General features: G+C 39.7%; 1 protein-coding gene across 2 annotated transcripts in view; it reads left to right on the top strand.

The window, feature by feature from the left end:
- The window catches only part of RERG (RAS like estrogen regulated growth inhibitor), a 108,278-nt gene extending 96,254 nt beyond the window's left edge, over positions 1–12,024 (top strand). For both annotated transcript variants that reach the window (XM_062616719.1, XM_062616720.1), the window contains exons 4-5: positions 7,347–7,420; positions 8,126–12,024. In XM_062616719.1, coding sequence (XP_062472703.1) covers positions 7,347–7,420; positions 8,126–8,533 — 482 coding nt within the window. In that variant the 3' untranslated portion in view covers positions 8,534–12,024. The remainder of the gene's footprint in view (positions 1–7,346; positions 7,421–8,125) is intronic.
- The last annotated feature ends 296 nt before the right edge of the window (positions 12,025–12,320 follow it).

Below are 12,320 nucleotides of genomic sequence, written 5' to 3'. Positions count from 1 at the left end.
TTATTCAGCTAACACATTGTCTGGACAGCTGGAATACCAGCTGAATACAAACTCTTTGTCCCCAGGAATGCTTTCCCTGCTGCAGATCACAAGTTGAAGAAACACATCTGTGGATTGCTAGTTTTCTTGACTTGTGGCTCACTCAGCAAGTTTGTCTTAACACTCCTGCAGGTTTGCTGCCTGCCTCTACCATAAAAATACTCACACCCAGCAGCACAGCTGAGACAGAAACTGCCCAGACACCAAACAGAACTTTTAACAAAGAAGGCCATACTAAAATAAGCATTAATAAATCATTAACTTATGGTCCCTTCAGCCTTAGGGTATAAAGGTTGACAGGCCAGCAGCCCCAGGGGGAAGCCTTCTCTCCCAGCCCTCTTTTCCTCCTGCTGAAGAACAGGATACTGAAGCCTACCCAGAGCTACAGACCAGATCATCCACATGTTCATGATTAAAAATAACCATTTTCCATAGTGAGCAAAACAGGAGAGAGTTCTGTCATCGTCTCGCAGAACTTCACCTTCTGCATATTTCATCTGAACACCCATGCTGACAACTACAGCTTATCCAAACACAAGCTAGGAATAATATATGTGGTCCAGTGTGGGCTCTCAGCCAAAGTGAGATGTAATTGTAACCAACCATTTGGGACTAGGAGGAATGGCTGCCAACCTGTGTTTCGGAGAGTACTATGACAAATGTGTAGACACTTCATAAATTGCTGGAAAACGGCCTTATTTTCAGGCCAGACTCTAGCTATTAGTACCCTCAATTTTTATTAGCAAAACTACTCACTCCTTCTGCCTCAGTGCTTAAGGGATTCAGTCCTCAGTAGTCCAGATTGTGCCTTCCCAGGTATGTATCTTCCTGGGCTTCTGTCTTTCCCCTATTTCAAAACAAAAATATTACTTACCTGGATATATATTTAATACATTATAAAGTTTTTATTATACTCCTCAGCAGTAGGAATTTATATTGACTGTATTACAGCAAAGAGCCATGAAAGTATTCCTGATTTCTGAGGTGTTTGTAAGGAAATGGAGTGGCATAGCCTAGAGCACCTTAAACCCCTAACACTGGCTTCTAAAATGCTCAACAAAGACTTGAAATGATGAAATTATAATTGAGAGCAGCAGAGGAAGATGCTTAAAATAACATGGGAAACAGTTATCTGAAAGTGTGGTTTGTTTTCTTTCATACCAGTCTCAAGATGAAGATATTCCTGATGCCAGTAATAAAAATATTGCCTTTTTACAGTAGCTTGACAGCAAAAATCAGGAATGGTAGTGACTGTTCTTGCTGTAGCTACAGCTGCAAAATATTTTGCCCCTGCTTTTCTTGCTCATCATATTTTGAAATATTCTCCAGATGAGCAGAAGTTTCCAGTGCTTGCTTTTGCACCTCCAGGAGAGCGGGCTTTTGTTTTGCTTCTTTTAGGTGCGAGAAAAGTCTTACTGGTTAGTTTTTGTTTTTATTGGCAGAAATAAGCTGAAACTCACAGCTTCACTAGCAAAGGCTTCTTGCCACAATCAAGCAAAGAGGTGCAGCAGAACATGGCTTTAGACAAACTTGTCACAGACATAATTCCCACCAGGAACTAATGCCTCTGCTTAATGCTGCTGAGAAAGTTAAATCAGAAAATTAAATGAAACAAACCCACACACCACCAAAACCAGTTAAAGCCTTCAAGCTTATTCCCTGCTAGTTAGCACTGTTCTGGCTTTGGTGGATTTGTTTTAGGGTGCCTTAATGAATATGGTTCCCAGGTATATGTACATTTTCTCTGCCTATCTCAGTAAAAGCTGGGGAAGGACAGAACCTATAGGAAAGGAGTTTTAACACGACAAGTATTCTGGGATTTCTATTAGAGGGCAAAAATGTTATTTATTGAAAATATCAACACATCAAGAAAAAAATGCTTTTCTGTAGGCTAGTTTTATATCTCCCACAAGTTCTACCTAAAAAGCAAGTTCTGGGAATACAACAGACCCTTTCATACCAAGATGAAAATTTTATAGATCTTTGCACATCACCTGTCTATTCCAAAAACAGCATTCACAAGAGCAAGCTGCACATGAAGTCCTTAAGAGTTGAATTAGCTATCACTGCAAACAAATGCCTTCTTCTTTCATATACATTTTGGTTGAAATTTGTAGCTTGACATGAATGTTTGTGCAGTATGACAGTCATACATATAAACCACATTACAGATACTGTACAATCTCCTGGAACTTTTCCTTCGGTATGTCCTGACTCTTGGGGTTCCGCATGCAGAAACACAACATTGAAGAGTCCAAGTCCAGTTATCAGAGCTATCAGAGTTCTGATAACTTTTACCCATGCTAATAATGATGGCACTACAATACATGGCATATCATTTGATGGTGTTACTAATAAATAACCCAACTAAGCTTATGTTTGGGCCTGCAGTATCAGTTAATAAACACGTGGGGATACACTGCATTAGCATTAGAAATGCATTCTAAATACACAAAGGCAGTACTGTGCTTACTGTAAAAACCACTGATGGTTGCAAAATAAAAACCTTCCTGTAAGATAAATAATGGATGGAGTAAGTAACAGGCAGATGGAAGCAAGAAAAATACATTTAGCTGAATTTTGAGAAGAGCTGGGATGGGGGAAGGAAGAAGGCAGGAGAGACTTTGAGTCAGGAACATATATTCAACTTGCAGGGCTTTCTAAAAGGTGAAAAGTTCCTGACACAGCAAGGAAATGCAGCAAGGGGATAGACTTCTCAGAGGCAAGCTCAAGGAAGTCTCAGGAGAACATATCAAACAGCACCAGAGTTAGTAATGAAGGTAAATGTTTTCCCAGCGGGCTGTCAAATGTGCTGTTCTCAAATGTGATAGACAGGTGCCATCCTGGTGGATGTAAAGGACTGGGGGAGTCCAAGTGAGCACAAAATTTATTTAAAAAAACAAAACCAAACAAACAACAGGAACCTTTAACCAGAAATAATTATGATAAATTTTAGTCTTTTAAGCATACTTATCCACTGCCATCCAACAAGATTTTAACTATGACTTAGAAGTTCATGCCTATTAGCTGAATCCTTTTGGCCTAGAAACTCAGCTATAATTATTACACAAAAGCTCTTTCTCTAGGTCACTTGCAGTTCTCAGATCCAGCTGGCTGAAAGCCACCATGAGACCAAAGTTCCTTAGAGCATTTTTCTATTTCCTTGTTTTATTACCCTTTCTTGACAAAAATGAACTAAAATTTTGAATGGAAACAGAGTTACTGTCCCTCTACTTAAAGGAAAACAAGAGAGGCCAGGCTGATACTTCAATTTACCTGTAAAATGGTGTATGTCATTGTTCCATCATGGCTGATCTACCTACTCCTACAACAAGTGTTTTCCTAAAAGCAATAAACCTTTCCAATGCAAACCTTTTCCTCACAGAGCTGTGACATACCCCGATATCCCCGATACATACTGCCTGTTCAAAATAAACAAGTACTGAAAACAGCTTTTTACATCAGTACAGCTTTCTGTATCACTGCAAATACAAACCAAGAACTAGTTACTTTTCAGATACTAGTTTTTTTTCTAAAAAATATAATCTTCTGGAACAGTTATATTCAAGAGATCAGAATAGTCCCCCACAAATAGGTTTGGTAAATAACCAGTTAAGTCTTATAGGCAAAAACTTTATTAAATATGTCATAATAAGCATAGCACAATGATGTGATGTGGTCAAGCTGTGACTGAATATCATATCCATGGGCAGATTACGAATTATGGGCTTCAAAGTTTTCTTTATGTAAGTTTAGTAATTTTTTCCTTCTTTTTTTTTTTAAATGTATTGCTCAGAATAGGAAGATTCGTAACATGATTATCAACACAGAGCCCAAGGATTTTTTAATTTAATCGCCCCCAATAAATAATTAAATAAATGAAGATCATTGTTTCCATATTATTCAACAGCTGTGGTAATTTGAAAATTTTATCCAGTTCCTAGTAATGAATGATTGTGGCAATATATTATAGGCTTAAAACCAAACCAGCTCTAAAGCTTCCTGGAATAAACTTCAATGTTTCAAACAAAAGGACTGTGAGAACCAAGAGTGCTTCACACAGCAAGAATGCTGGGGGATTGCAGCTTTATAACCAAGTGGAACCCTGAAATCTGGCATCAACTTTCAAAGCCACACTTACCAGCACCTTTGATCTTGTTATTTGGAATATTACTAGAAGCATAGCATACACTGAAACTAACAAGAATGGGTCAGATTTACTTGCATTGAAGCAGAGAAAACCACCAAATGTGGCTATTTCCATAGCACTCGCAGCACAACAGGTACACCATGCTCAAGTCAGCAGCAGCACCTCCCTAACTCTGCTTTGAGGCTAGAAGTTTTGACACTGAGTTTGAAGAACAAAATCCTACTCTGTGGTTTCCTTTCTAACTATGGGGTTTTAGCCATATACATATAAATGTAATGTATAGGTATCACCTGATGCAAATGACAGTCTGAAGCTCAGAAAGTTGCTTACAGTCATCTTGGGAGCCACTGGTAAAGTGCTACACTTTGCTTTTTCTACTTGACATGATGATAAAAGCATAAGGCATTTACAGCATGGATTCATCTGGCCAATTTTAGACTTCTAAGTGCTTTTGACGTGCAATTTTATCCCAGGAGGGAGATCAGACAAACTATACCCAGCATCTATTTCACTTTATCAACTCTAATAGGAAACTAGGTGCTTAGCTGAGACATAGACACCTATGTTATCAATGGCTTCAATTAGGGATCCAGCAGGTATCTCAGGTCATCTCGTTTCTCTCTAGCTGCATGTCTAAAAAACAAACAAACAAAAAAATAAAGTACCACAGGGAAAACGATAAAATAATATTAATAAATCCCAAAGCAAGGCAGTGCATTTTTATAGTACCATGATATTGATGTGAACGGACCAGAAATCACAACTTCAGGGCTCATAACTTACAGGACAACCAGTTTCTTCACATATCTGCACTCCTGAAGGAGAAGCCATGTCTGTGATTACACCACTAAATGCTTTAAACATCCAGCTGTTTTACACTCATTAAAATTCACCCAGCTACCACACATTCCAAAGCACAAGAACAGACACACATTTACTAAGATTTATTTACACTAACCTGACCAAAATAAGTGCTACTCCTCCAGGATCAAATTCCATCCCAGTGTGAGTGGCCAAGGGGAATTAAACTTGCACCATAAAGTGCCAGTCCTTTTACTGAGAACTCAAGTACCATTTAAGAATCATGCTGCTCTTCTGCAGCAAGCTCAAGTCTACTCCTTGGGATTTAGTCTCCCATTTCATGGGGAGGGCCATATGGCCTACTGCACTCTAAGGACATTTCACAGATACACAGCAGACGTGGTTGGATGGGCACTTCCTCAAGTTGTGTGGACCAGTTCTCAGCACCTACTTGTCAAGCAGGGCCAGATGGCCAAAGGCGTTTAAGCATTGCAAGGCCTAAACAAGTAAGGAGCTAATATCACATTACTCAGGCAGAGGGCCATCACTTTTCACAGCGCTCTTCCCCCAGAAGAAACAAAGCGTAAGTTCCTAAATCACCTTGGACATGGGGTGCTGCAGAGGGAGCTAAAATAAATTGTTGAAGGTGCATCACTACAACTTCCACACCAAACTAGTGTTCCTGCCCTTCCTGCATTCCCCTGAGGAAGTTACTGTAGCTAGGAGGGTGAACAGAAGGGTGGAATAAGACATACCACTGAGATTTAGAATCATAGAATAGATAGGGTTGGAAAGGACCTTAAGATCATCAAGTTCCATGGGCAGGGACACCTCACACTAAACCATCTCACCCAAGGCTTCGTCCAACCTGGTCTTGAACACTGCCAGGGATGGAGCATTCACAACCTCCGTGGGCAACCTATTCCAGTGCCTCACCACCCTAACAGGAAAGAATTTCCTCCTTATATCCAATCTAAACTTCCCCTGTTTAAGTTTTAACCCATTACCCCTTGTCCTATTGTCCATTTACATGTATCTTACTCTGCCATGTAGGTATAGCCCCAGGATCACAAAGGTATGACTCCATCTCCTTCAACAGCTTTGTAACACTAAACAGAAGGGGTATTTACAGCCTTTAAAAACTAGTCTTCACTGCTTGAAACCCTACAGCAAGATTGCTTGCCATCTGCCTAACTAAATTGACCATTTGTCCCTACTAGAGGCAGCTGTGCTACTTAAAGCAATTAAGGTGGCACAGGAGGGAAGAGATATTTTTGGTTTGGGAAGAGAGTTGTTCGCAGCACTGACAGCATTGAAATGTTCATGATCATCAAGAAGTGATAAGTACATAATGAAAAAAGCATTCACCAAACATGAGCCCTTTCAGAAGTTCAAATTAAAGAAATGTGTTTCCTTAAAGATACCCTTCGAGGAGATTTGCACCAAATAAAAGAATTGTGTCTCTGACAATGCAAAGCAGTCATAGTCATTGGCCACAATTTTACAGCATACGCATTTGCCTTGTGATACAAGACATCTGTGAGCTAGCAACAGTAATAAATCCCACTGTCAGCACAAATAATTTTCCAGGTTTTAGGTCAAATGCTATCAAATTTAACTTATCAGTTCATTAAGATAAAACAAGTCCTTTTGTCATTAGCTTTCTGATTAGTTGTCTTGTTCCAGAACATGGGACACAGTAAATATGTTCCTTTTTTTTCTGTAGCATAGTGTGAATGCTTAATGCCCACTGGTTATCCTTATAAATCATAGAGAGGGAAATCACTGCTTGAGCCCTTGCTAGAAGAGGGGAATGTGATGAATTCAGCATGTTTCAGAGACATTCCTAAAATAGCTAACTGGTCTGTAATTTTATCACAGTATAAGGCTTGACTTAGTGGTTAGGTTCCCTGTTCTGCAACCATACTGGTTTTGATCTTGAGACTTCAAGCTATGCATTGACAGGCTGTTGAGCTGGATACTTTGAGAGTAGTGGTAGTTATGTTTCATAGGTGGCAGCCTTCCCTATCAACAAACATGGAAAATGGGCTGCAGTCTTCCAGAGCTCTTTGCTGCAGGAAATTCTTTCCTTTTGTTGGGCACAAAGTGAAGCATCCACAGGCACAACCTTCTGAAGGTGTAAAATGTACGAAGAAAAAAGTTTTGCCATATGGAGGGGGGTAAAAGAGTCACAGTTATAGAAAGGACGACTTACTCCAGAATGACTGTCTCTCATATTTAGTTTAGTGAAACTATATGTCACATTTCAGGTCTTGTGCTGGGGTAGCTGTAAAGAAGATAAAAAAAACCCAAAACCTTCTTTTAAAATGTTTCACAAAATGTGTTCTTATTTTAGAGTCTACATATCGTCACCAAGCTACCATTGACGATGAAGTGGTTTCCATGGAGATACTAGATACAGCTGGTCAGGTGTGTGGGTGCTATTATCCAATACCTGGGCTTCGATAGACAGCAGGGAAGGGGAGTGAGGTGGTGGGTGGCAGATGTGCTTCACTTCTGGGGTCAGAGATTTGTTTCTGAGCAGTCTCCCCCCTCCACCACCATCGGCTTGCTGCTGCACCCAGAATGCTGGATCCAGACCCGTCTGCAAGGGACCCTGCTTCGTTTTCAAACACTAGAAGAGCAAACAAGTCAGGGTATACTCTGGGATTAAAATAATTTTGTTCTCATTTCGTGATTCAGGGTCAACCCAACAATGTATTGTTATTATTATGCACAGTCTATTTCTACAATCAAGTGATGAGGCTTGACAGCATCAGTCAGTGATTCCCATCAAAGTGAAGAGCAGTTTTGTCATAGCCAGGCCTCCCCTTCATTTCAAAACATGGCAGGTGCTCACACTGCTCTGGCCTATACAGTTTGTGTGTTGGGTATCATTCAGCAGAGACCCTCTTCCAATTGCCTGCTTCCAGCCTGTCAACAGGCAGCCCATGACACCTTGGTAGAGTAGTTCTCCTACACTACATGATAAAAAAGATGATGATGTGCATAAAGTATAAAGTAAAGCAGGTGTACATGGCTTTGTAGGCTTTGGAGGACCAACATTGGTCTGCAGGCTTGGTGTGTTCTTCATAAATCAAATTCCTAAGGCTGGTATCTGTCTTTTCAAAACAGGAGGATGCTATTCAGAAAGAAGGACATGTGCGATGGGGTGAAGGCTTTGTGCTGGTTTATGACATCACGGACAGAGGCAGCTTTGAGGAGGTGCTGCCACTCAAGAACTTGTTGGATGAAGTTAAAAAGCCAAAAAATGTCACACTGATCCTGGTGGGGAACAAAGCAGATTTGGATCACTCCAGGCAGGTCAGCACAGAGGAAGGTGAAAAGCTGGCCACAGAACTAGCATGTGCTTTTTATGAGTGCTCTGCTTGCACAGGAGAGGGCAACATTATGGAGGCCTTCTATGAGCTCTGTCGTGAGGTACGGCGTCGAAAGATGGTCCAGGGCAAGACTCGGAGACGGAGCTCCACCACCCACGTCAAGCAGGCAATTAATAAGATGCTTACCAAAATCAGCAGCTAAAAAGAGCTGTACTAAGCCAGAGAAGCATTGTAGAGCATACTAGCTTGGAGTAGGGATGAGTCAAGCAGAACACATTTAATTAAAATGGTCAAAGCTTTGCAATTAAAAAAAAATAAATAAAAAAAAAAAGACAAACCACACCACTTTTTTGAGTAACACAGGGTCAGACTTTTTTTCCTGGTTTGAAATGTATTTAGCCACACTGCTTCTGGCTAATGTGGGAAAAGAAAAACAAACAAAAAAAACTCCAAAGGACAAGATGATTGTGGGGATTGGCACTGACAAAGCGTCTTCTGCTTCTACAAGGCTGGCTCCAATCCCCTGCAAGTCTGTAGTGCCTAATCATTTCCAGCCAGCCAGCTGCTCAGTAGCCATTGGAGAGTAAGATTCAGCCCTCAGTTGATCAACAACCGTCACAGCGGGTGTTCTCAAGGACTGAATACATGTAAAGGCTGCTGTGTGGTACCAGAAAGTTTATCTGACAGCTTTCACCAGCTCTAAATTGATGCATTGTGTGCTTTTACTCCAAACTGTCTTTCCTTGTTGTTATTTTTGTCAAATCTATGAGTGCTGGTGTTCTTCTCAGAGTATGCAAAGAATAGAGGAAAGGTCTATTTCATGGAGTGTTCAGCCAGCAAGACACACATTTCAATAGAGCTGAAGTTCAGCTGCTTTTCCAGATCCTCTGAAATTGCAGAATTCATAAAGAAATAATCAGCTAGTCCAGTGGCATTTCAGCATTTCCCCCTCAAAGTGCAGTGCTGTACTTGGGGAAATGGGAGTGTATGTGTTGGGAAATCAAACTAAAAAAATGACCATATTACTCTTGATTTAGTTATGGGTAGATTTTAGCTTTTGTTTACAATTTTGTTTTGGTCTTACTTCAGTTTACTCTATTTTGTACTGCAGAATTGAATCCTTGGGAAGGGAAGAATTTAAAGTCTAAGCCCAAATGTAAATCAGATGTGAATGACCTCTACCATATCAGAAGGCCATAATTCCCAGCTGTTTAAACTTTCAGATGTTGCTTGAAGCACTCTATGGTTTAAACCAGCACAGGGGTTTTTGTGACTTTTATCTGGCACACTGAAGTGAAAGTGCATTTTATCAGATTTTAGTGCCTGGGGTAAAAAGTGTCCGGTTTTTACTTCTCCCTTCTTCTCTCTCCTGCATCTCATTTAAGCCAGCTGTTAAGTTTTGCCTCCTGTCTACTTGGTTGTTAACTGTATTCTAAGAGATGCAAGAACCAAGAATGGAAGATTTTCATTCAGATTGTGCTGATCTCCCACCAGCTGTGTTGCATCCCTTCAGGCAGCATGGTGTGCAGCTCAGACTGTCATCATGTAAAACCAGAGCCAAAGGTTGGGATGACAAATGGGATTATTAGTAGTATTCTCCTCTGAGGAACAGCCCGCTTTTAGGAACTGCTTACAGCTTTATTCTCCTCTGTTTTGTACTTTAAATGGTTATTTGCCTCTGTGAGGAAGTAAGACCAAAAGGCTATCAACCACACCTGTAGAAGAGTGAGGATATCTGGTTGGATAGCACTTTATACAGTTACAGGTAGCCATATAAGTGGTAGCCTGGAGAATCAAGCACTTACATCCCTGTCGACAGAGAAAAGTCCCAAGTCAGGGCTTTTTTTCAAAAATGTTATCTTAAAGATACTTTACCAAAGTAATTTCTGAAAACATTTTCTTTTACCCAACCAGCATCAAAGTACATCACATTCAGACATATATTTTATTTGTGCTGTTGTTTATTTTCTCTGTTTCCCCTATTCTAGATAGTGAAAACTCATTTCACTCCCCTGGAATCCATGTCTATATTTTGGTCCTCATATTCAGGTATGTTAGCATACATCAACTAGATGCACTGCAGTGGAAACTTCACCATGTACTTCTGGGAAGAACTCTGACACAACTGTTCCCAAACTATTTGTCATATCTTTTAACTTTTGGGGTGGGGGAGAGAAGAGAGAGATTTTGCCAATTTTAGTCCTATTAGTAATGCAGAATCAATACAAGTGCTAAAGAAAGGGTAGTGCCTGTTCATGCACGAATAGTCATTAGCTAAAGGTCTGAACTTGCAAATGTGTATCTTACAACATTAGGAGCCAGAGTGAGGGTTTGCAAGCTGAGGCACCGAGTCATTCTGTTATCTTTCAAATCAGTGCTGTTGCATGAATCTGAAGTAGACAAAGTCCTTACCTGAAATCCCATGGCAACATAGCTGAGAAGAAAGTCTTTATGTTGGTGTGCTAAGCAATTGGTGTATTCCTCTCTAAGAGAACTTCAGCAGTTCTTGTATCTGAAAACCTTTCTTGGGCTTCAGAGCTGAGCTGCATTTAAAAATACAAAATGGCAAGGTATGAACGACAAGAGAAAATAAATTCATCGTATTCATATTATGAGAGTTGAAAGGAAGGAGAAGCTAAGTTAAGGCCCTAATACTTTCCAAAAGAATCCCAGCAAATTATTTTTTCTTTTATGATGTTTGTATGGAGAAATTACAAGATCCTGGTGAAAGAAAATGTTCCACTCTGCAAACATGACTTGTTACATAAAGAACCTCTAATAAAAATAGTAACATTCCTTTACAAAGACTGAATTTGGAAACTGCCAAACAAGATAAATACTTGGTCAAAAAGTAGACTGCAATTTTGTGACCTTCCCTCCCACAAAAACACAAATTTCTTCATTTAATTGATTTTTTTTTTTTTAATCTTGGGTGCAATGGGCTCCTTGTCAAGCCTGTTATAATATAGTATATTATAATCTGCTGGTACATACTACATACTATTAAAAGCAATCTGATTTACTATTGCTCACAATGATGCAATGTATTTTTGGCTATACTAGAAATGTGTCATATTTCTATAATGTCTAAACTGAACCCAAAAGTGCCCAAGCATTGAAAAGGCCAAAGGCAACATGAACCTACATTCAGTAGCCTTTCTGCAGCAGACATCAACAGTTTAAATTCTGTTTCTACTGCTGCTATTTAAATGTACATATATGACACTAACATTAAATTCTTCTCCTCTGTCCACTATCATTTCAGTGGGGAGAGGATGCGAAGGACGGTAAACAAAACGGGGGAGGAAAGGTGAAATGGATACTTGTTACGTACAACAAGTTGACTGTCATTTATGAAGTTTCTAAATATTTATCTTCAATTGATGAAGAGTTAGTCATGATCGTGCTGCAAGACCTGGATCAGGAAGCAAGACTTCCCTAGAACTTTGAGAATCTTCGTATCTGGGGGTTTGGTGCAACCACAGATGGAAGTGAAGATCAACCACTGGGTTTGCACCTGGATCCAGACAAGTTGTCCCCAAAACTGGGGATAGTTGGATCTGGCAGTTTGGTACGAGGCTAGTTGATTTTTATATATATAATGATCTGTATGCATTTTTACATTAAAAATATGAAAGCTTGTGCTTGTAGATAATATATAAGAAAAAATAAAAATAATTTAAAAAAAAAAAAGTTGTCTCTTGTCTCTTATGCATTGATCTTCCATTAGTTTTCTCTGAAGTTTTGTCTTCCAGCTTTTAAGGGGCCAGTTTCTGAAGTCCCAATTCAGTTTTTATTAGTCTTTATCTAAGGAAAACAGTGATTTTTGCCTGAGTAAGCACTTCAGCATTTGGATCAGTTTATTTAAACATATTTGGTTGCTGAATCTGGAATTGAGAGCTCAGGTGGCATCTACAGTGAAGCATAGAACCAAATGTCTTTACTAACTGATCAAAAAATGCTACAGCACCAGGGTTATTGAATTTTCT

The sequence above is a fragment of the Pezoporus occidentalis genome, unplaced genomic scaffold, assembly GCF_034315485.1.
Source record: "Pezoporus occidentalis ecotype Australia unplaced genomic scaffold, CSIRO_AGI_Poc_V1 ctg19, whole genome shotgun sequence".
NCBI lineage: Eukaryota > Metazoa > Chordata > Aves > Psittaciformes > Psittacidae > Pezoporus > Pezoporus occidentalis.
The sequence above is the reverse complement of the archived record's forward strand: the minus strand, read 5'-3'. Positions and strand labels throughout refer to the sequence as shown.